Source organism: Quercus suber, unplaced genomic scaffold (assembly GCF_002906115.3).
Source record: "Quercus suber isolate HL8 unplaced genomic scaffold, Cork oak 2.0 scaffold_2, whole genome shotgun sequence".
Classification (NCBI taxonomy): domain Eukaryota; kingdom Viridiplantae; phylum Streptophyta; class Magnoliopsida; order Fagales; family Fagaceae; genus Quercus; species Quercus suber.
Genome location: NW_027069469.1, coordinates 2,753,643 through 2,778,381, shown reverse-complemented (window position 1 = coordinate 2,778,381; position 24,739 = coordinate 2,753,643). Strand labels below are relative to the sequence as shown.

Here is a 24,739-nt window from a genome sequence, read left to right as displayed (position 1 = left end):
CAAATAATGGATAATATGGAAAAAAAAAAAAATCTAATCATTCATTTTATAATAAAAAGATAAGACTTGGTCATAATATTTCTTTAATTTTTGTATCCATCTCAAAATCCTGTTTTAATCATCATACTTATTTTGTTTTCCTTTGTTACTTGTCTACTTTTAAGCAAATAATCCAGACTCCAAAAGCTAATAAGAACTCTTAACACAGTGTCATAAAAAGGACCAAAACACCCCTATAAATTTCCATACCTGATACCCCTTTAATGAAATACAAGTCAACTTTGAGGCCACCAACAATTTGGTCACTCATTTTTTCCAAGGCTCACAAGCTGAGGTGACCAAATCAGTCCCACTTAAAAACCTCATAAAAACCCTCCCACCAAAAAAAAAAAATCAAAAATCAAAAACAAAAACACAAAAAAACACTCCAAAACCAAAAAAAAAATGGCGACTAATCATCAGTTTCCGGACGATTTCAAGTGCCCGATTTCGCTTGAAATAATGTCCGACCCGGTTATCCTCTCATCGGGTCACACCTTCGATCGCGCCTCGATCCAACGGTGGTTAGACGCCGGTCACCGCACTTGTCCAATTACCAAACTACCCCTCCCGGAAAACCCTTCTCTCATCCCCAACCACGCTCTCCGCAGCCTCATTTCCAATTTTGCCCTCGTGTCCCCGCCGAAACCACGTCCTTACCCCGAGCCCCAAACCTTGATCTCCAAGCTCACCTCGGTTTCTTCGTCTCTCGACTCGAAGCTCAACTCGCTCGACCAGCTCACTAAACTGTCAAAGCGTGACTCGGCGTTTCGCCGAAAAATCACCGAGTCGGGCGCCGTGTCGGCCGTTTTGAACTGTATCGGCTCATCCGAAAGCCCGATTTTGCAGGAGAAATCGCTCTCTCTGCTGCTCAATCTCAGTCTCGACGACGACAACAAAGTGGGTCTCGTCGCGGAGGGCGCGATCGACAGAGTCGTCGAGTCTTTGCAAACCGGTTCGGCCGATTCGCGCGCCGTGGCGGCGACGATTTTGACGAGCCTGGCGGTTGTGGAGGTGAATAAAGCGACGATCGGCGCGTACCCGTACGCGATACGCGCGTTGGTGGCGCTTCTGCGCGAGGGCAAAGTGCGTGAGAGGAAAGAGGCGGCGACTGCGCTCTACGCGCTCTGCTCGTACCCCGATAATCGGCGCCGCGTGGCGCAATGCGGGGCTGTGCCGATTCTGGTGGGAATTGCCGATTCTGGGCTCGAGAGGGCAATTGAGGTATTGGGTCTTTTGGGAAAAAGCAAAGAAGGGAGAGAGGCAATGGAAAGAGTTAATGGGTTGGTGAGGGTTTTAGTGAGGGTTTTGAAGAATGGGAGCTCGAGAGGGGTGGATTATGCATTGTTAACATTGAGTTCTTTGTGTTGTCATAGCGAAGAAATGTGTGTGGAGGCAAGGAGAGAAGGGGTTTTGGAGATTTGTGTGGGTTTTGTGGAGGATGAGAATGAGAAGATTAAGCGAAAAGCTTCGAGTTTGGTTGAGGTTTTGCGTGGAAATCACTCTTAGCAGTGATTTTTTTTTTCAAAGAAAAAAACATAAGAATTGAGAAAGATGGGTTTTTTGGCTTTGGATGGAGTTAAGGTGAGTTGGTTTTTTTTTTTCTTTTCTTTTTTTGTTAAATTGTTGTACAAAGAAAAAAAAAATGTATGTTGTACATTGTGAAATAAAAGGTGAAAATGATGAGAGCTAGTGCTCTTTGTTTAGCTGTTTTAATGGGAAATTGTTGCATATTGAATTATCTGAATTGTTGTTGAAACCGAGCAATGCTGGTTGATTCTATTTTTAGTAATTCTATGCTGCATTGTAGGAGTAGTTGACTGATTGTGTGAATTGTTTGTAACTATATTATGGCTGCTGATATAATTAGCATGTTGTACTAGGAATGTGGAAACTAAATCTGTGGTCTTTGACTTGGGATGCAAGCTTTGTTATCTTTGTTTTGTGAAAAATAAGATAGGATAGTGTGAGGTAAACTACATGATCAACACTAGTTTGGCTTGTGGTTTATTGAACTTTATCCCTTCTTATTTTTATTTTTTATTTTTGCTGAAATCTAGGACGTTCTTATTATACAGATTTATCTTGTAACACTAATTTTTAGTGTTGCGGGTCTTTGTGTCAGAGAGATTTCTTTCCCTTTAGTTTGTCAGTTATTTTTGACTTAGAAGGTCTCTTCTGGTTTGTGTCACTGACATGATATTCCTTTAAAACTAGGATTTGATTTTAAGATGGGCATCAGATCCAATTCTTTTGCTTTCATGCTGGGTAGCTTTTCTTTTTCTTGGTGCCTGTGTTTCCAATTTCAAGATGACCATTTTGTTTTGAATTGATTATATTCAACAAAAATCAGATATTGTTGTAGGATGTGTGCTTTTCATATTGGAGTGCTTATACTCTAGCAATTATGAACAATTACCCTCACTTCATTGCTCTAGCACCACAATGTGCTTTACTTTCTTTACGTTCCAGTGAGTACTCTGTACAATATCATAGCAATGATGTATTGGACAGCACAGCTTTGTTAGCATACTTTGTAGCTTATTGCATCTGACTCCTCACACTTGATATTTTACAAAACAATTTTAGTGGTCATATTTTCTTTGAGGCCTGTAGTCTTTAGTGCAGACATCTATTTATTTAGAATGCTATATGATATACTCCTAGGAGAGTGAGGCCCTCTGAATGCCACTTGCCGAAAGCATACTTGGGGGAATCAAATTGTGGAATTTCCTCTTCAGAGAAAAAGAGCTCTTTTTTTTTTTTATTTTTTTTTTATTTTTTTATTTAAGTTTTAGGATCTCCATCTTCTCTCAACCTTTCCTTGAAACTCTTGGGCAGTTCTTATTAAGGCATTCTGTATTTGGTTATCACTGATCCAAACTACAATGGCCGTAATCTCTTTATTACAGAATTTTACTGTTGCTTGTCACTTGTATGTTGAAATTAGATCAAATGGTGTTACCTGTGCTTTTAGCGGAGATATTTAGGTGTTAAAATCTCCCCTCATCCGCTTAGATTGTATCTAAATGGTGAAGATAATACCTCTTGAATGACTTGGCACTTTGCAATTTTGACTAACTATCCTCATTAGTAATACTCTTGATGCCATTTCTATGCAATTGAAGAATAATGTTTTAGCCCTCTTAAGCTTAGTAAAATGGCGTCTGCTCATGTGCTGGTGCATTTCATAGATGTGTGAATATCTAGTCAGTTATCATTGACAAGACCTTGAATTCCTTTAATTTTTTTGGTAACATGAAGTTATGATTTACTTCACTTGAAAATTGTATGTCACGGATTTGCTGGTATAGAATCTGAGTGCTGAGCCTCTCAATTTGATTATGCGCATGCATTTCTGACTTCAGCAGTTCAGCCTGCAATTAGGTGCACCACCCAGAATGCATAAACGTATTTTGCATACATGTTGTGTTTATATTTGTTTGATGCACAGGTAAAACTTCGAGTTGGTGTCTGTTGGTCATAGTTTATTTTTCCCAGAATGCATATACATGTTTTGCATGTATAATATGTTTATTTGTTTGATGCACAAGTGAGAGTTGTGTCTGTTAGTCATAACTTATTTTCGTTAGCTTATATTTGTATGGTGTTTATAAAAATATATATGATTTTTGATCATTTTTATGTTAAAATGTGTGAGAAAATGCTAAAAGTTAGCTTATTTATACCCAAAAATAAAAAATAAAAAATCTGAGAAAAAAAGTAAAAAAGTTTTAGCAGATAAGAAAAAGCCAACTATCTGACATGATATTCTTTGGTCAGTCCTCAATTTGGTAAGTAAGTTTTTTAAAGGATTTGATTCTTCTGCCCTTGGAAGAAGTAATGAAGCTTCATGAACTTGAATACTATTTCTTTTCACGTGTGGGGCTTCTTTAGTGGCCGAGTTTGACTTGGATTTCTATATCTTGAGGGCCCCCATTCTATTAAAATGGTTTGTTTGATACTGTTTCAAGTAGTAGATGCCATCTAATGTCAGTGGTATTACTGTATCATATAGATTCTCAATAAAACTGGGATCATGTTTGGTGCAGCCTTTTTTTATAGTAAGTCTAATGTTTTAATAAGCACGGAGCAATTTACATCAGGGCATGTGAATAATGCTATGTAAATGCCATCTTTAATCAAAAACTTACTATATCAACCAAAAAACTGTACCAGACTTGTAACACCATGCCAAATTTTATGAATCTTGTAATGGCTCATGAGGGTGGAAGGGCAAGACAGCAACTCGTGGGGATTGAGAAAATCAAACCACTGGTGTGAGAGGATGAACTGCATGGGCAGTCTTTGATGAAATGAATCTGGCCGCCTAATTTTGCTGGCCAATGGCCATGATGGAGAAAGCAAGTGATGAGCTACCTTCGTCGATGAATCTAGTGAGGTTTGGCTTGATTATTTTCTAATATATATGTTAGAGGTGAGATGAGAGAGAAGAAAAGAATTGGGGAAGATATGAAAAGAATCAAGAGGGAGCTGCACTGAAATGAATTGTGGAAGAAACATGTGAGTTTATGGTTTGTAATTTGTGTTTTTGTGATACGTGAATTTGGAATTGTGAATTTTTTTCTATGAAAAAGAACAATAGCTTATGGCTTGTGAATTCTTTCTATCACTATGGAAAAGAACAATAGATTATGGCAAATGTGTTGAAGAGATGAAAAAGTTCATTTTATTTTGATATCTAGGCAATAAAAAATATTGAAAACAATATATTTAGATATGAAAAATTCTAGAGCTACAAACTTTTAACAAACTGTTAATGCGATGAGTGATTATTAATAAGAAAAAAATGATTTCAATGGTGGAACCAATAAGAATTTTTCATCTCAACCATTTGAAAAAAAAAAAATTATAAAAAAGTTTGTGGATGTAGTATTACAATTTAGATATAATTGAAAAATAATTAGAGAGTCTAGTATAGGTGCATGTGAATGAGGAGTGAGGTTTTAAGTTAAAATTTAGTTTAGAATAAGTTGCCAGCCTATCTGTGATTGCTCTTCGAGGTTTAATTGATATCTTGAAGAATTGTTTATTTACACAACAACAACAACAACAACAACAATAATTTGTGGTTATAGTATTACTTATTAAATTTAATTAAAAAATAATTAGAGACGGTGTACGTGAGTGAGGAGTAATATTTTAAGTTAGAATTTAGTTAAAACTTTACTAGCCTATCTGTGAATTCTCTCAGAAGTTTAATTGATATCTTGGAGAATTGTTATTTACACATAAATAATAATAATAATAATAATAATAATAAAATTTAGTTACAAAATTAGTTGTAATTTAAGGTTACAACCTTACTCTATAAAATAAATATTACTACATATTTTGAAAATCTAACCGTTGAATTGCATGTTTTTTATGCTCTTAATACATATATCAAATTTTATGTCAATTAAATATTATTTACTATATAATCTATAAGCTTATATTTTTGCATAATTTTAAACTACAAAAACTTGTAATTTAAACAATTTACTGATGACATAGCTATTGATCTTTATTTTTCTTGAAATTTTGTAAGCATGGAGGATATAAGAATTAGATGTAATCCAATAGTGGATTTGTCAAAATTTATCTTCAATAAAAAAATATTAAATAAAGTTATAACTTAAGACCATAATCAATTTTGTAACTAAACTTTGTCCTAATAATAATAACTTCAACCTTCTAGCTTTTAGGTTCAAAAAGTGTCGAGAAGGAGCTGCCATCAAGCAAGTCATCCATCCCTGTTTTGGACCAATCATGCTTTTGATCGACTCGGACATGAAAACATTTAAAAGATAATAATAATAATAAAAATAAAAATTGAGGAAATCAGTTTACTCATGGGTTGAGTTGAATTTGGTTTAGTGTCAACCCACAATTTGACCGGACTCTATCAAGGGATCATTTTTTACTCTTCTTGCTTAGTAACTTGGTCGGAACCATCTACCACTCATTTCTAACTTAGACAATTGGGTCTGTCAAACAAGTGGCAGTTTATATAATTTTTTTTTTTTTTTTTTTTAAGAAAAAACTTTAGAATCTTAGAGCTCATTTTATTACTTCCATCTTCTTTTTCTTTTCAAATTTTGGCAAACAACAATTTATTAAACTAGATTTGTAGTCTTTCTCAGAAAATTTAGGCGCAGTTTGGTACATGATCTTAAATACATATTTTCAGATTTTAAACAACATTACATGTATTTTCATATACTTTTTCGCGCACACATATTTTTAAAAAAACTGAAAATTGTTGTTTAAATAAACGTAACAAATGGGCCCTTATATTTTTTGTCGTTAATGATGCAAATTGAAGTCAAACCTTTGGGGGAAGCTAGGCCTAGTCCTGTGGGACCTGAATCTGTAGGTTGCACCTTCATTTGGGGAACACCCTTGCTAAATAACTATAATATACAAAGGATTTCGTTAGTTGCCCGGTTTGGAAACAATGTATAATACTAGCATCTCGAGTTTTTTAAACTCGAGATCCAGTCGCTGATCTGGCAAAAGGCGTTGATGTGGAAATCTTACGAACTTGAGTTTACAAAACTCGAGTTCTGTTTAACCTTTTATTTTACCCTAGTTTCAGAAACAGTCTTTATACAATCACTCTCACTCCCAATACAATCACTCTCACACTCTCACTCCCAAACTTTCAAACTTTCAAAATCCCACTCACTCTCACTCCCGAATCAGCTACCCTGTGCTCTCAGTCTCCACGGCCTCTCTTCTCTTCTGTTCCGTCGTTCTTCATCTCGCTGCCGCCTTTCTCGCTGTCACCGTTCTTCATCTCGCTGCCGTCGTTCTTCATCTCGCTTGCTAGGTAGTTCTCCGTTCCTCCTTTGCTGAATTTATGTTATAGAATTAGGCTTTTTGCATTGTGGGTTACACATTGTTAGAAATGTAAATGTTAGAACTTATTTTGACTGAAGGAGTTGTTGCTGCTGTTGTTTTTGTTTCTGGGTTGTGGATTTACTTGGGTTTTCAATTGCTTTTGATTTTGGGTTTTGTTTAAAATTGGTTCATAGTAATTTTTGGTTACAGCCAATGGTTCATAGACTCCATTGGCTAATCCTAAACGGACCATAAATTAGATATTTGTTGATAAGTAAGATTGTTAGTAAAACCATATAATAATTCATAGACTCCATTAGGCAGCTCACTAAAAGTATTCTGGGTTGTATTTATTTTGGTAAGGATAGTAGAACTAGTGGGTAAATTTGTTATTTGTGAAGGAGATGCACTAAATGTGATTCACGAATTTCAAATCACATCGACTTCCCCACAATGGGTCATTGAAAATAGTATTATTACTACTAGAAGTCTAGAACTATAATTGTTTTAGATTCTTTTGTTGAATGGTCATGTTAATCACATGCTATTTAGAAAAAGCTGGTTTTGTTGCCCATTGTATTGTGTAACTTTGGAGGAAAAATCCTCATATATTCCATCCCTGAATTTTCCCTAAGGATTCATGATTGGGATGATTTTGTTCCCTGCTTTTGTACTTTCTCTTGTAGGTTCCTTTTCTTTTAATGATAAGTCTTATTCACCGAAAATAAAAGGATATATATATATATATATATTAAAGGATTGATGTACTATAATGTTTGGTGTTTTACTAGAGTTAGGTCAATTTTTGTTACTATTTTCAATTGTAGAAAACTAGCCTTAAAATTTATAATTTGTTATTATTATTCAATTAAAAAGTATTAGTTTATTTATTAGTTGAGACTACCCGAATTTAATATTAGTCATAAATTTTATGGAAAATGTCAATTAGGTGATATTCCACCTTCTCATATACATGGCAGATTTTGTTATGAATTTAATTAGTAAATTTTACTATAATATGAGAGAAGATAATACAATTTCCTTATACTGCTAAATACCAAATAATTACTACACTTTTGATAACTTTCTATGTTGATTCATTGAATGTAATCTGTTTATCTGATTTGAACTTTTTTGAATAGTTGATTTTAACTGTCGTGGTCTTCTTACTGTGCACTAGTACCATATCCCTTACCTTATAAGTCATCAATGTTAAAATTTGGCAGCTTGGTGACAAATTTGTATCACAGTACTAGTTTTGTTTTGTTTTTTTTTTTTTTTTTTTAATCAAATATTACTAGTCTTGTTGTTTAAATGAACTGAAAAAACCAAAAAAAAAAAGGTGTTGTTGTTTAACGGTGGGCTGCTTGAAAAGTATTAAATATAGCTTGAAATATGGGTTATAAAGAATAGGACAAACTTAAGTATAGTATTTTATGTGTTGTTCTTTAAGTTTATCCCTACTGTTCTCTTATTCTTTCAATTGAAAGCGTTAGGAATTTGCATCTAGAGTGTCATCTTGATCTGTATCCTTTGTTCATATTTGGTAGTGCTATCCTCTCTTATTTTATTTATTTAATTAAATAATTAAAATTTTTATTTATTTACTTAATTAATTAAATATGTAGCACTCTTTGCAGTATGGAGCCTCAGATTCATGACGAGCCACAGATCTTGGAGCCTGGTCCTAGTATTGGGTCATTGTTGACGCGACAACGACATCATCGATCAGAGGACATATGGAATGGCGAGGTGAAATATCTAGTTCTAACAAATGCTTTAATTTTTACGTTATCTTTGACTTTTAGTTAGTAAGTTCCTTCAAAGTTGTATTTATAGTTCTAACAACTGCTATAATTTTTATTGATTCTGCAGGACCCGGGCCAACTTATGTGCCGTGGTCGCACTAAGGAGATGGCAAACGTTCAAATGCGCGATAATCGGGTGATCGACATTATCAAGTTGCTACGGCTTGAAGGATTGTTTAGGGCCCCTTCCAGAGAGATAGATAATTGCCTTATAACGGCCCTAGTTGAGCGATGGCGGCCGGAGACTTATACATTCCATCTTCCACACGGTGAGATGTCAATCACCCTACAAGATGTGGAGGTCATTTTCGGACTTCCTATAGACGGTGAGGTCTTGGTTGGGCCGACTGCTGTGTTACATGGAACTTGGAGCACTGTTTGCATGGAGTTTCTTGGTTTTACTCCGGCGAATGACAACAAAACCTTGGTGGGGCAAAGAATTCTTATCAGCCGCCTTGTTCAGGCCATTGCAGCGCCACTGCCTGATGACGCAACGGAAATTCAGATACACAACTATGCCCGGTGCTATATTTTAGCGCTACTAGGGGATAAACTTTTTATGGACAAGTCGGGAGATAGGGTGCATCTGATGTTTTTGGAGCAACTGCAGAACCTCCATGATCCGCCACAGTATAGCTGGGGCAGTGGTTGCCTGGCCTGGTTGTATAGAGAGTTGTGTCGGGCAAGCGAGAAAGGGGCATCGCAGATTGGTGGGGCGTGCACCTTGGTCCAGTATTGGGCATGGGCAAGGTTGCCATTCTTGTGCCCAAGGATAGAGCCCCCACCTGGATGTGATTACGGCCCGTGGCCGTATGCTCCACTTGCCTTTAAGTAAGTATTTTTTTCGATATTTAGTGTGTTATACAATGTACTCTTCTTAGTAACTAAGTAGCCACTTATCTTATGTTATTCGCTCGTAACTGTAGGTGGGTGCGGGTGCCAGGCTCGAAGAGTAGGCCATCCGGGATGGCCTTGGTCCACTATCGTGAGCAATTAGTTACAATGAAGCCGGACCAGGTAATAATATTCAAATATTCTGTTCGATTATGTTAATTTTCCTTAAGAATATGATTGCTTCATACTTTAACATATCTGCCGTTTTAATTTTTGTTTTTCCTTGTATCTATGTATTCTCCCTTGTTTCACATTTTAAGATGCTATGATAATTGTTTTTTTGTTTCTATTGTAGATTGTGTGGCAGCCATACGAGGCACACTTTGTCCACCTTCCTGACTTCTGCGTTGCAGGGAGGGGTACGTGGACAGCAAGGGTGCCGCTTGTGTGTTTTTGCATAGTGGAGACACACCACCCAGACCGTGTCCTTCGACAGTTTGGGTTGGCGCAAGAGCGGCCTGACCATGTTGTGTACGATGATAGGCTACATAGAATAGACTTGCGTGGGAAGGTGGAAAAGAATTGGAGGCAGGAGCATGAACCATATATCATTTCATGGAATAGCAGAGCACAACGAGTTTGCCGTGCACCTCCTCAGACTGGTGAGATGGCCCGTGATCATGACTATTACAAATGGTACGGTCCGGTCACTCGAAAGTATATCGACCGCAACAGTGCTAGATTACATCAGTTGGTAATGTGTTCTAATTATATTTTATTGCTTGCTTTGTTTTTTCTTTAGTACATGTACGAACGTAGAATCAATTGATTTCTTCTTTCAACAAATTTGGTTGATCTTACTGACGTCCAATTAAAAAGAGTTTTTGTTGCATATAGTATCATAATAAAACTTTCACTTCTTAGTTTAGATGAGTATTTAAGTAGATTAATAAGTACTATATTATGCATTCTATAATTGTTACATAAATGTGGAAAATTCTGATTGTAATGGTTCTTTCTGTGTTTCAGATTGAAAGTCATTTAGCGTTGTTGAATTGGCTTCCTGTAGGCAGCCGAGAACACAATCATGTCCGGCGCATCCTATATAATGTGGCTGGGCTTGGTGGTGATCCTACAGCCACTGGGCAGGCAAACAACCGTACTGAGACTGAATCAGCAATTACTGCAGCCCCAAGCACAAGTACAGCACCCGTAACTACACCGACCCGTGGTCGGCGTGATACTGGCAGCCCAAGCACAAGCGCAGCTAGGGGTCGTGGTCGGCTTGCTACAGCAAGCCCAAGCACAAGCACAGCTAGGGGCCGTGGTCGGCCTGTTACAGCAAGCCCAAGCACAAGCACAGCTAGGGGCCGTGGTCGGCCTGTTACAGCAAGCCCAAGCCCAACTGCAGCTAGGGGCCGTGGTCGGCCTGCTACAGCAAGCCCAAGCACAAGTGCAGCTAGGGGCCGTGGTCGGCCTGCTACAGCAAGCCCAAGCACAAGTGTAGCTAGGGGCCGTGGTCGGTGTGCAATAACCCATCGGGTTGTAAGTAGTCTTGAGATACCTGCTCCCATCCCGCACGCATCTCGCCAGCCTGAGGTCCCTCCACCCATCCCAGTTGCATCTCCTCAGTCCGAGGTCCCTCCACCCATGGTAGATGTATCTCCCCAGCCTGAGGTCCCTCCACCCATGGTAGATGTATCTCCTCAGCCTGAGGTCCCTTCACCCACCCCACCTTCGCAGCCCAGTCCCTTCACCCCTCCTATGCACCCTGAGACACCCTTATACCCACCCACCAGCTCCACTGCACTCACTGTACCCATGGACCCACCCAGTACTGAACCCACTCCTGGCCTGTACATAGAGCATCATTACCCACCTACCTCATCCTCATCCGACCCTCTAGGACCTCCGGTAGGGATTGACCCGCTACAGCCAGATATTGATGTACCGGACGAGCATCCCCCTCATCAGCCATCACCCCCACGAGGTAGACCGCAACGTGCTAGAAGAGCACCCACTTGTGGGACAGGTGGACACAAAATAGGACACAAAGGCAGCTCTATGGTACGATAACATTAATTACGATGTTTATGCCTATTTTGCAATATGCTATTTATTCTTATCATTACACCGAATATTGATTGTATGCACCTAATGTGTTTGCAGCACGATGATGAGCCTAAGGCTGATGCCCCGCAGCCTCCTCCCCCGCCCAAACATTCCACGAGGGTTAGAAAACGCAAAATTGGTGAACATTGAAAAAGAGGTTTGTTAAAGATGCATGCAGCAAATTAATTTGTGTTATGGATGGTGCCTGTGAGATATATGTCGTAGTAAATTCTCAAATGTCATAGTTTTTGTATCTTGAATTCAATTGGTTTTTGTAAATTCTCAAATGTCATAGTTTTTGTATGTTGAATTCAATTAGTCCAATTTGGTTCTCATTAGTCACTTGTAATGATCAGTGAGCTTTTTATTCTTTGGTGTAATAAGATAATTCATCATCAAATGGTTATTCTATCCTATCTCAATTACTGAGTTTTTGTTTTGTGCTTAATGGTTTCAGGGGACAAGATGCACTGTTGCCACAGATATCCTCTTGCTACTTGAGGGTTAAGTGAGTTTCATTAACCCCACTTCCTGCTGTCCACTTGTATTATTGGTTTGTTTATTTTTGTCCATATTAGTTATGACAAATAAAAAAATTTGTGGCTGAAGTCATTCTCTACACCATGTTTGTCTGTTTTGGTATAAGTTCAGAGGTATTTTGGTATTTATGAAATATTAGAATGTTATTGTTATGTTACTCTTAATATGTTCTAGTCCAAGTTGATGACGCCTTATTTGGAGCATGGGGTGTGTCTTATCATTTTTCTTAATTTTTTTTCGGTTGATTGATAGGTGCAAGGTTTTGACTGAATACTTTTTTGTCACATTCTTTTAAAAACTTAATACAGTGCAAGTGAAGATCTATTTAGGGAAAAATGACAGATTAGAAAATCAGCATTTCTATAGAATTTTTGTAGTACCTGAAAATCATTTGTTTTTTTTTTTTTGGCTCTATTAATAACAAATAATCAAAGCAGCGTTAAGAGTTCATTGAAAGTGTAACTAATTTTTTTTTTTTTTGATGGGGAAAGTGTAACTAATTAATAAACACAAATCCTTTTCCACTTGAAGACTGTTCAGGTACATATGTTATATGTTCATTTAATTCTTATTTCACTATATATGTGATGGATACTTTGTTTTTTAAGTGTAACATATGTTATATATAGCCTTTGATTTTGGAACTATATTGGACAGATTCTGTTTATTTATTTGTTTATTCTAAATTTTAAATTATCAACATTTGCACTTGTTGAGTTCCAAGGAGTAAATTATATCTACTTTTGAAACATGGATATGAAATTTAAATTACCCTGTTGAGCTCAAAAAAGGACATATCTAAATTATCAGTTTGAAATTAAACTTTCTTCTCAAAAAATTAAAAAAAGTTTGAAATTAAACTGTGAAACTGAAAGAATATTATGATAAAGCACAGACTTAGCAATCTTTGCTTCTATACACAGAACAAACATAACAAGGAAATGAGAACTTCTAAATAGAGCTGCTTACTTTGGTTGCTTCCAAGACTACTTAACAACGCTCACTGGGCATTAATCTCATGAGAAACGATAGAAGGGATCAAATAGTATCTGTGAATGTGTTTAGAGGTGTTAATAAAATATGAAGGTTGTTAAGGGAAAGGGCTGTAATCCATCAGACAAGAAGCTGTAAACATGCCTCTTTAGGCAAGTAAAGTTGTGGTGCAACTACGCCCACGGTGTGGCATTTAAAGAGGGTCCTAAAAATAGTCTTCTAAACATGTGATCAAGGTCGTACCTCGTACAAAAGGCTCACTTTTCTGCAGGGTATGATAGAGGTGGTTGATAGATAGCTCTACTCCTAATTTTAAAAAAGGCTGACTTTTAAGCATTTGATAGAGTTTATGGTCATTTGTGCTATAGTTACTTGATATTTCTATATTGGCATCTTGCAGCATATTGAAGTGTTGTCATCCATGGAGAAACACAGACGACTGGAGCAGATATTACAATCTCAAGAACCAGGATCAAAGATAATTATCTTTTGTTCAACCAAGAAGATGTGTGATCAACTTGCCCGCAACCTTACTCGCCATTTTGGTGTTGCTGCCATTCATGGAGACAAATCGCAAGGTGAGAGGGATCATGTGTTCAGTCAGTTCCTAACTGGGAGATCTCCAGTTCTTGTAGCCACTGACGTTGCAGCTCGAGGGCTGGATATCAAAGACATCAGGTTGGGGACTCTATTTTATAGTCACATTATCTACGTTTTGGTACTGCATTCTATGGTACATTATTTTCCAAGGATCAAAATTTGGGGCAATGATATATCCTGAAACAATATCTACTGCATATTTTGGATATTGGTTTAAGTCTTTTATGAACCCTCATCCCCTGAGAATTTTTAAAACACATTACGTGGTTGAAGTTTTCATTGTAGCTGAATGAAATTTCGGTTAATTGTAGCTGGTTTTGGTTTTGGTGGTCGTGATGGGGGTCGGGGTGGACGTAACGATTTGGGTTATGGTGGAAGAGGTTGCGGATATGATATTGAGTCACGTGAGAGGTAATGGAGCTTTTTTTTTTGTTCTTTTTTTAACCGCAAATTGGTGCATTTAAATTTATATATTGGGTTTGGTGCCTCTAGAGAATGAAGTCCTCCCATTGTGCCATGGTAGAATTATTATTTCAGCCTAACAATTTCTTTGCAGGTTTTGTATTTGTTAATATTTACTTGTATAATATGCATAAATTGGAATTTTGCCTGACTTTTTTTTTATCTGCATTTTTGGATTTCATTTTGCAGTGGAAGTGTTTTCCTCTTTTCTTTGTCATTGTGGCCACAGCTTTTTGGAGGGGAGTAAAACCAATTCAATTAGGTCTTTTAATTTCAAAAGCTTGTTTCTCTCTCTCTCTCTCTCTCTCTCTCTCTCTCTCTATATGTGTGTGTGTGTGTGTGTGTGTGTGTGTGTGTGTATGTGTGTGCGTGTGTGTATAGTGGGTTGGGGAAGCATTTACTCAGGACTTTGTTTCAAACACTTGTTTATTTGTATATATTATTTTTCTGTGTGTTGGACTTCAAATAATAGGAATTAATGTCTGAGTTATCAAAGAAAAAAACAAGAGCCATGATAATGTGTAGTTTGCACTTAAGAAGAGTATTTTGAGAAGTAATGTGTGATTTTTTAGTGTTTGAGACAGGTTTGACCGTGGTAATAACTATGGACAGGATAGAGGTCGCAGCCGGAGCCCCAAGGGGCCTGCTTGGGGTGACCGAAATAAAGTTTGAACCGTGAGCGCAGCCGCAGTCATGAGCGCAGCCCGCCACGCAGTTTTCGCCAAGCAATGATGGAAAGGAGTCGGCCAGCCTCACCACCTCAACACCAGCGTGGGCCGCCTTATAATAGTGAGAATGCAAGGGAACGCAAGGATTCACCACAAGGGTGGGGAAGATCCTCAGGTGGTGGGAAGGATGATAGGGGATTTGCCAATGGATCTCATTCTTCTTAGTGGATCATTGTAGCGGGTTGATATTGACAAACATGAAGGAGGGGAGGACAACAGCGGCAAACGTTGCAGCCCGTGCTGCTGTTGGAGGAGATGACATGCTTTCAAAATGGCAACTAATGGCTGAGCAAGCCCGGCAGTTAAAATTTTTGAGGATTTAGAGTTATGGGATAATCTTATATTTTGCTACCGGTATGTTCATACTTGACTGCCCTTTATCTAAGTCAATTTCCTTCATTAGTGTATTTTTCATACTTTGTTGCTGGGAGTCTCATGTGAGACTAAATATGTAAATCAGCGTATTGGAGAAGAAAGCAGCAGCTGTGCCCTGGACCCTGCTCTTATGCGTTATGGTCGATTGGATCGTAAAATTGAGTTTCCACATCCTAGTGAAGAAGCAAGAGCTCGCATCTTGCAGGTGAGTCATTTGGGGGAGTACTTTCGTTGATGACTGCTTTTATCTTTGTTATGTGCCAGACTCTTATTGAAACCTTTTCCTTCATATGTTAGATCCAGTCAAGGAAGATGAATGTTCACCCAGATATAAATCAAGCTTGAATTATTATGCCTAGATTCTGTTCAATTTCACGGTTCAGATCATGCAAAGGCAGGACTTCTGAAATGGTATTATGTGCCCTAAATTTCAATGAAGTCAAGCTAAGTTTACAACGTGATCACAGAAGTAAAACCTCTGTATTGTGTAATCTTGGGACTAAACCATAAATCATTAATTTAATCTTGCGTATTAACGATGATGGGAACTGCAGATGAGATCATTAAAGCTTGAATTTTGTTGTTTGATCTCATTCTATAATCACCATATGCTCCAGCCTCATGCTAGTTAGGACTTAAGAATAATATACCATTGCATTCCTTTTGTATATCAGTCAGGGAAAGCAAATTAAACATGATTTTAAATTGTAAAATTTATTTGTATTGTTAATGATAGCTTTCAATCATGAATATTGTGGATCTGTGACCTGATAGCTTTCAATCATTAAATTAAACTGTTAATGAAAGAAACTGGATTTATTTGATAAATTATTCCCCTTCGCAGGTCAATTGCAAACAATTCATTGAGTGGCTCTGGTCCATCCAGCATTTGGCAATAGACTTTTATGTCTATGTAATGTGTTTCTTTATTGTGTGGAAAGGTGAATGCCTCTGTTTTATGTGCTATGGACTGATCTATTTTGCAAATTGCTTCCTTTTGTTAATACATGTGTTACAAATGGATGAATCCACTTGATTTTGCAATTTAAAGAAGCCACTTTTTTTGTATAGGCCAATTGTGAAAACTTGAGAGTAGAAGTTACTCTGGCCATTTAATTTGTCTCTCAGCCAATTTGGCTTCCCAGGATACAACTGGTTGATCATTTCTATGTGCAGTTTGTGGCACTCCTTGCAAATATGGAGCCGAATATTAAATCATTAAAGGAGATGTTACAAATTTCTAAAGATAATGATCATGCTATTGCCAAACTTGGAGTACTATCCATGTTGGCTGTTTTTAAAGACATCATCAAGCGGCGGTAGGACCCATGCTTTTAGTCTATAATGCACATTGTATATCTTATTTACTCCCCCCTCACATTAAAGCTTTAGTTTCTTACTTGTCTTTTTTTTTGTTCTGTTGAGCATCACAGCTATCGGATCAGGCTTCCTACTGAAAAGGACCTGGAAATGAAGGTTTCTAAGGATGTTAAGAAGATGCGGTTCTATGAATCAACTCTTCTATCTGCATACAAGGTTGGTACACTTCCTTTTGACTATATTCAAAGCTTAATGCCAAATTGGATTTTGGAAGCTTGCTATTGTTTATGTTTCTTTCTTTAGAATTTTATCATGTATCCTGCCGCTCAATGTGCTTTTATGGGAAGGTTTTCTTTTTCCTGGTTTTGTGGCATTTCTTAATTCTAAAATTGATACCAATACATTGTTTTGTCATTAATTCTCTGCCTCATCTGATTTTAACTTGTTCCATGACCTCAAATATTTAACATTTTGATAAAAGATATTACCCTGATATAATATACAAGTTACAACAATAAATTGGTTTTTCATAACTTGTCTGCCTCATATTTTTTATTTTTTTCATGAGCTGTAATGTATAAAATTTTAATGAAACAAATTTCTATCTTTTGTTATAACTATTGATGTTATTAAAGTTTCAAGAGCATGCAGCTTTATTTATTTTTTTTACCAGATTTCATTAATTAAAATATAGTGTGCTTATAGTTCAAATGGAGTGCCTGTAGACTTGATCCGATTTATAAAGTTCTTGATTATTGCTTTAAAGTCCATAGATATAAGAGTTAGGTTTTTTTTTTAACTGATTTTTCAGTTGAACAATTTTGGTTCTTATAGAATTTTGAGGTTTACTTTGTCCTTTGTTTTTTTTTTTTCCAAACTGTTCCCTTTATTAACCACTGTTCTGACTATTTTCAGGTTGGAGAAAAATCAGTGTTGACGTGACCAGAAAGAACGGTATCGAAATGCATTGTGTTGGGATTTAAAAGAACAGCATGGTGAATTTCACCAGATTCTTTTATATGATTTTAACATCCCTTTTGTTTTAAGCACAACCTTAATCTGTTGCAAATATAGGCTAGCTTTCTGGTAAAGTTCATTTATAGTAAGGGTAGAACCAAAGGCCAGGGTTCATAGTTCCCCACAATAAGTTTGTCCTTTGGCCATGGCTTAGGTGGTGAAGGTATAATATGGGATTAGGCTAGGTCTTAAGTTCAAATATTATCAGTACAGACCAAAAAAACAAAGTATTTTGATTTGAACCACAACAGGAGGTGGCCTTCTTTTAAGGGTATGAAAGGGAAGACAGAGAGATTTCAAATTTGTGGATGGTTTCCCATGAAAATTGCATCACTTACATGCTGATGTCTCCAAGGACTTGCATTGTTTTGTTTCATCTACAATGATTACCTTTGGTGGGGAGATTAGAGATCATGCAGAGAAATATCTACTGTTCTTGAAAATAGAGTGAGGATCCCTGATTTGGTGGATTTTCCTAACCCCATTTGTTATCTCTAGGAGAAACATAATATGAGCTTGCCCTCCTGAAATGGGTTGATCGGATCAAGAAAGCAGTCAGACAGCTTCCTTCAGGATTCTTACTTCGGTTTGGATAACTTATGGCCTAACTGAAGATCTGGCTCTTGCACACTGAGGTGTGGCATATTCAAATGCCAAATAGTAGGGGCAGGGGCTTCTTAATACCTTAGTTAGGCCTTAGATTTGTTGTTTACCTGTTTTAACTTGAAATAATTAATTACAGCTTGTTGGCAGTTGAAATGAATACTGATGGAGCTGCAGTTTCTATTGCTGGCAGTATTTTCTAAATGCATCAAGAAAAAAACTTATGTTTCTCACCTAGCTGTGAAGAAATTTTCTTTCTGCCCTTCATTTTGTTTGATAAATATATACATGAATCAATCTTCCTAGACTGTGTTTACTTCAGTTCTTCAGTTTTGTCTAAATGCATCAAGGAAAACTTATGTTTCATACCTAGCTGCAAAGCAATTTGCTTTCTGCCCTTCAATTTGGTTGATAAATATATACATGGATCTTTTTAAATTTGGGATTTAAAATATACACACTATTTTCAGTTCTTCAATTTTACTTTGCACTATATTTTTATGTTTAACTGGGATCTTTTTAAGGATTTATAGTGTGTCTAATGGGTTCGGTATATATCTATTTGGTTCTTGTTGGACCCTTGTGGGATGGATTAAGGGATTCTTTAGGATATATATTTGGTTCTTGTTGGACCCTTGTGGGATGGATTAAGGTATATATCTATTTGGTTCTTGTGTGCCAAGAAGTATTAAACTTATTTCCTCTGAAAAAATCAATCAAACCACATATCTAATCAATCCTCATTTACAAAAACAGGGCATAAAAAGTTTATTTTGAAGAATTGGCCCGTTCCACTGATGATTTCAATGGGGCACAACTAAAAGCTGTTTCTGTGGAAGCAGGCATGGTAGCCCTTCTCCGCGATGCTACTGAGGTGTGCATTCTCCAGGATTTCTACAACTTGTTGCAAATCTGACAACTTGTTTTCATTTTGGCCTTGCATGAGAACAAGTATTGATCACAGTGTTGGTTTTGTCAATTTCAGGTGAACCACGAGGTGTGCATTCTCCACGAATTTCTCTCATGGATACCTTATGCATCTATAGAGGCGTTCTGTGGCCCTGGCATTAAAAATCTGAGAAGGAACGCTGGTCTTTAGTATATAGAAGAGGATCCGAATTTATGTAATTAAAATGGTTTGACACCACAAATACTTTTTTCGTACTTAACATGTGATATGGTAGCCTCTATGAGTTGTGCATAAAAACAGAAGATAAGTAATAGAAATATAGAAATTTTACATGTGATATGGTAGCATCTATGAGTTGTGCAGTAAAAACAGAAGATAAGGAATGAGATAATATAAAAGGACGTTATTGTAGTTGGGTAACATATGTATATTGCAGTGAATGGCTTGGGATTGAGATAATATTAAAGGACGTTATTTTAGTTGGGTAACATATGGCTTTTCAACCACAAGTTGAAAATCAAAATTGATGCCAACCATTGGTAAGGTTTAAACCTAACCTGTGACTAAAGATCGGGCTACTGGGGTTTTTTTTTATTTCAAAAGTATTGAAAGTTTGGAGCCAAATAAAAATAAAAAAAAATAAAAAAAATAAAAAAAGAAGAAAGAAAAACAGGGGAAACAGGGCAACCCCTTCTGCCTGAACAGGGGGAGTTGCCCAAACTAAAAAAAAAAAATTCCCCCAGTAAAACTCGAGTTTATAAAACTCGAGTTATAGATCTCAAGTTTTATAAACTCGAGTTCTACCGGGGCTAGTTTTTGTTTTAGTTTGGGCAAATCCCCTGTTCAGGCAGAAGGGGTTCCCCTGTTTCCCCTGTTTTTCCCTGTGGAACTCGAGTTTTATAAACTCGAGTTCCACTGGGAAATTTTTTTTCCTTACTTTGGGCAAATCCCCTGTTCAGGCAGAAGGGGTTCCCCTGTTTCCCCTGTTTTTCCCAGTGGAACTCGAGTTTTATAAACTCGAGTTCCACTGGGAAATTTTTTTTCCTTACTTTGGGCAAATCCCCTGTTCAGGCAGAAGGGGTTCCCCTGTTTCCCCTGTTTTTCCCAGTGAAACTCGAGTTTTATAAACTCGAGTTCCACTGGGAAATTTTTTTTCCTAAACTTTGGGCAAATCCCCTGTTCAGGCAGAAGGGGTTCCCCTGTTTCCCCTGTTTTTCCCAGTGGCAAATCTCCAGTTCAAGAAAATCGAGTTCCACTGGGAAATTTTTTTTCCTGCACATGCAGGCAAGTCAGGAACTGAAATGTGTACGTGCAATTGTTGTATATTATAAATATATATAATATATATATATTTAAAGAATACATAGAACAATATGAGAGACTTTACAAAGATGATGTAGCATTAACAAAACATATTAAATTCACAAAACCAAAGTATTCCATATCCTTAAGGATTAAATGTCATTACCAGATACCAAATTGTTTCCAAAATGACCAATTCTTATCCTTTTATTTTTATTTTTATAATGATTAATTCCTTATACAGCCATGTATTGTATAGGTCAGTGCATTTTAAGAATTACTTTCTGGCATTTGATTATGATATCCATTCATTCACTACCCATTTCAAACCCAAAATAATGATGAACAAAGTCAAAAAAACGTGTAAGATCATGCTAAAAATAAAAGCCTAGAAATGATGAATACAATTTTGTTAACAAAATGGGCAAATAAATACCCAAAAAATTAACACTGACAAAACAAAGTTCTAATTCACAATATTGGAAAATTAACTAAGTTATGTCAACTATTTACAAAATAAATAGTCAAAATCTTTAACCCACACCCATAGACAACTAATACCCAACTACAATGATAATCAAATTATGCAAACCCTTACCTGAGATCTGAATTTGTTGAGAGGAAAGAGCAGTGAAAGAGGCAGTGTGGTGAGTGAGAGGCAATGTGGTGTGAGAGTTATGGGTGAGTGAGAGTTAGTGAGGTTGAGAGACTTAGTGAGGCTGAGAGACTGAGGATGCTCTGTTTTTGGGTGAGCTGTGTAGTGAGCTTGTTTATATATGGCTAAGTGTTAAATTTTTTTTAGGGCTCAGCGTGTAATGTGTTTTGCCCAGTGGAACTCGAGTCTATAAGACTCGAGTTCCTTGAAATTTCACTATATTTGTGTTATTAAAATTTCCAGTAAAACTCGAGTCTTTAAGACTCGAGTTCTTTAAAATCACATCTCGATTTTTAACGACTCGAGATCTAAGTGGACAAAATTAAGTCCAGCTCACCAACTGGTCCGCGACACGGTGGAACAGCATCTCGAGTTTCTAAAACTCGAGATGCTAGTTTCCATTATACTTTCAACCGATGCTTAACTAACTATATACAACTATATTACACTGGTATTCTGCACATTTCCTCTTCATTTGGGATATATTTGGGGGCCTTTAGGTAACAGTGTTAGACTTAGGCCTTGTTCAATGAAATATTGATGAAATTACTCTAGACATTGGACTCATTTGGCAATTTTGTTCTAGTAATTTTGTTTGTATTTTTTGAAAATAAATGTGGGTGAAAAAGTGCATGAAAAAACGTGAAATATTGTTTAAAAACTAAAAATTGCTATTTAAAATACACTACCAAATAGTCCCTACTCATTTTGACTACTCAGAGTTGAAATGACTTGAACTAATGAAATATTGTTGTTTGGAATAAGCTTTGTAGTAGGAAAAAAACACATGTTGCTAGATCTGCTAGCTTTTTTTTTTCCTCTAAAAAAGAAAGATAATTTATATGATAGACTATCATTTAATAATTGTTAAAACTTAAAAAAAAAGTAGTTCAATTATTTGCGTTGAAATAAGTTGTTAGCATTAGGGCTTGAAATACATTTTTTAAAATTTATATTCTTTCTTGTTTATTAGAAGTCTATTGAGTTTATGGGCTACATAACTTGTTGGGGGGGGGGGGGGGGGATTCATTTTTAAATTTTTACAATTTTTTTGAGGGTTTAATCTCCAATATTTGTTATCACATTAAAGACTTGTATTAGTTGAATCATATTCAACCAACACATCTAAATTTCTTCTTCTAAAAAAGAAAATGTATATTTCTATTTGTTAGCAAGAAAAGGTTGTAACCGACATATAGGAAAAGTTTTGACTTTGATTGTATGTGGCCTCTACTTAGGCATTCTCATCTCATCTATAAACCAAATAAAGTTTCATTGATCTAAACCAAACCGCGCATTGAAAAACTCCATCTAGGCTCCAACATGCCCCTCATCATTTGAGTCCTTTGTTTTCTTTGGCAGAATGATAAAAGAAAAGAGGCCCCAACACTACTATAAGCTGATTTTTTTTTGGATGAGTATAGCCCCAATAATTTTAATCCTCCAATTCTAATGAGTGTTTGGACTTGATCTCAGAATCTCGAATTATTTGAAATTAAATAAACAATTAACAACGAATTATTTCATTCTTGAAAAACATGTTTTACTTGGTAGTAAATGATTTGGGTTTTCGAATGCTTCAAGAATTATTTATATGAGCTTTTGTTTGAAATATATTGAGGACCCAACGAAACACAATTTGATAATTATGGTATCTTTGAAATCATAATTTATGAAATTACTAATTTGAGAAATGTTACACAAATATAAGGTCAAATTACCTTTAAATCTTTAAACTTTTTTTATAGCTTAGAAACTTTAAAACTTAAACATCTCTCATATAAATAGTCAAAAATTGATTTTGTATGATAAAAAATGAAAATGGGGGTATAAATAGATTAAAAAATTTGAACGTTGACATTAAAATTTCCTTATTTTCCTATGCTTCTATTTGAATAAAGAATAACATATGTTTGTGGGTTCAAATAAAATAAGATTATTTATTTTTCATGTTTATGTTTATTGTAATATTATTTTTGTTTAATTTTTATATTAAAAAATAATTATTCTTAATTAATATATTTGTAGCCCTTAAAAGTATTTTCAATTATGTATAAAAATAAACAAGTATATATGTTGGCATTTATTATTTTTTTGAAATCCTTAATTATATGCAAGGCACAACAATAAACATAAAAAGCCAAATAAAATTAATTATAGTTATTTTACTAGAATTAAATTTCATTATGAAATATAATAATTTTAAAAAATAATATTATATAACATTATTCACTCTGGCACTTTGTTATTATTGAACCTACGTGGCATGTACTCATTCCAACACTTGTTTTTTCGACCTCATTCTTTGTTATTTACATGGTTTCAAGAACCAAATAAACAACTAAAAAGAGTATAGTAGTCAAAAAGCCTTGCAAACAACCAAATGCTCTTATTTAGACATATATCATTTTTAAAGAAATTATGGTAGAAACTTATTCCAATTAATGTGGATCAATACACAATCTCTATCATTAGTTACTTATCTCGTACTTTAGGAAAAGACTTTCGCAATAAATCAGTGCTACTGCTTGTACTTATTGTTAGACCTTGGTTTTGAGGAAGTAAGAGCTAATTATCATAGACCTACGGTCGCTAACAATATTGAAATAAATATTTTTTTTTTCTTTTATACCCGTGCATTATAAAAATACTTATAAATGAATGTGTGAGTTTGATTTCCGATAGTATTAGAAAGTGGTCTACTAATTTAGGTGGCTCATATGATATGAGCTTGTAGCCTGCAAGATATTAACTATTTTGGACTATTGTTGCTGCTAGAGGCCCTTCTTTTAAAAGCCAACTTATTTAGAAGATTCAAACAATATCCCTTTTTTTTCCTTCAAATTTTTCATGTAGGTGAGAATAAAATATTATGCATCTAATATTATATAAAAAAAAGTAAGATTATCTTTAGAGAGTAAAACTTGTTTGAAACTCTAAAGCTTAAGGTCTCTCTTATAAATAGTCAAAAATTGATTTATATGAGAATGAAGGAGGTAGGGTTACGAATAGCTTAAAATTTTTAAATATTGACATTGAAATTTTCATATTTTCCTATGCCTCTATTGAATTAAGAATAACATATGTTTGTGGGTTCAAATTAAAAGATAAATATTTATTTTCATGTTTATGTTTATGTTTAATTTTATGATTTTTTTTTTGTTTGTTTCAGTGTTATATTCATTCTTAATCCATATATTCATCTCTTTAATCAACCAAAAAAATGCTTCAGACTTGTACCACCATGCCAAATATAATGAAATCTCACCGATATAGGTTTGTCAATGGCTCATGAGGATGGATAGCAATGCATGGGGATTGAGAAAATTGAACCACTGGTGTGAGAAGTTGAACCAAGAGGGCAGTCTTTGATGAAACAGATCTGTCCAACTAATTTTGTTGTCATTGGCCATGATGGAGAAATCGAGTGACGAAGTTACCTTTGTCGATGAATTTAGTGAGACTTGGCTTGATTATTTTCTAATATGCTAGAGTGAGGTTTGACTCGATTATTTTCTAATATGCTAGAGGTTAGATGAGAGAGAAGAAAAGAATTGGGGAAGATATGATCATATGAAAAAAAAAAAAAAAAAAA

At 35.8% G+C, this 24,739-nt stretch overlaps 2 protein-coding genes and 1 long non-coding RNA gene across 6 annotated transcripts; all 3 read left to right on the top strand.

Moving 5' to 3' along the window:
• Positions 1 to 282: 282 nt before the first annotated feature.
• On the top strand, positions 283 to 1,755 carry LOC111985851 (U-box domain-containing protein 8). The gene has a single exon (XM_024017509.2). It carries the CDS (start codon positions 445 to 447, stop codon positions 1,546 to 1,548), a length of 1,104 nt encoding a protein of 367 aa, XP_023873277.1. The 5' UTR covers positions 283 to 444; the 3' UTR covers positions 1,549 to 1,755.
• Positions 1,756 to 11,375: 9,620 nt separating this feature from the next.
• Positions 11,376 to 12,181, top strand: LOC111996047 (uncharacterized). Its single transcript, XR_002881179.1, has 3 exons — positions 11,376 to 11,594; positions 11,697 to 11,796; positions 12,097 to 12,181. It is a non-coding gene; the product is annotated as an uncharacterized LOC111996047 (long non-coding RNA).
• Positions 12,182 to 13,444: 1,263 nt separating this feature from the next.
• LOC136062238 (ATP-dependent RNA helicase-like protein DB10) lies at positions 13,445 to 19,491 on the top strand. 4 transcript variants are annotated; one of them, XM_065761078.1, is made up of 11 exons: positions 13,445 to 13,455; positions 13,573 to 13,850; positions 14,084 to 14,183; positions 14,424 to 14,496; positions 14,847 to 15,316; positions 15,423 to 15,542; positions 15,635 to 15,748; positions 16,182 to 16,278; positions 17,573 to 17,652; positions 19,034 to 19,151; positions 19,263 to 19,491. In XM_065761078.1, the coding sequence occupies exons 1-3, from the start codon at positions 13,447 to 13,449 to the stop codon at positions 14,106 to 14,108; spliced, it is 312 nt and encodes a 103-aa protein (XP_065617150.1). In that variant the 5' UTR covers positions 13,445 to 13,446; the 3' UTR covers positions 14,109 to 14,183; positions 14,424 to 14,496; positions 14,847 to 15,316; positions 15,423 to 15,542; positions 15,635 to 15,748; positions 16,182 to 16,278; positions 17,573 to 17,652; positions 19,034 to 19,151; positions 19,263 to 19,491. The 4 variants fall into 4 exon arrangements, with proteins under 4 accessions (XP_065617150.1, XP_065617174.1, XP_065617201.1 ...); XM_065761102.1 differs by lacking the exon at positions 14,424 to 14,496; XM_065761129.1 differs by lacking the exon at positions 14,424 to 14,496 and having other exon boundaries at positions 14,807 to 15,316.
• The last annotated feature ends 5,248 nt before the right edge of the window (positions 19,492 to 24,739 follow it).

Bases quoted from the DNA above. Each gene is read 5' to 3' on its own strand.
- LOC136062238 (XM_065761102.1), top strand. The intron at 13,851-14,083 runs GTTGGGGACTCT...GGTTAATTGTAG, and splicing joins CTGGATATCAAAGACATCAG to CTGGTTTTGGTTTTGGTGGT.
- LOC111985851 (XM_024017509.2), top strand. From the start codon at position 445: ATGGCGACTAATCATCAGTTTCCGGACGATTTCAAGTGCCCGATTTCG.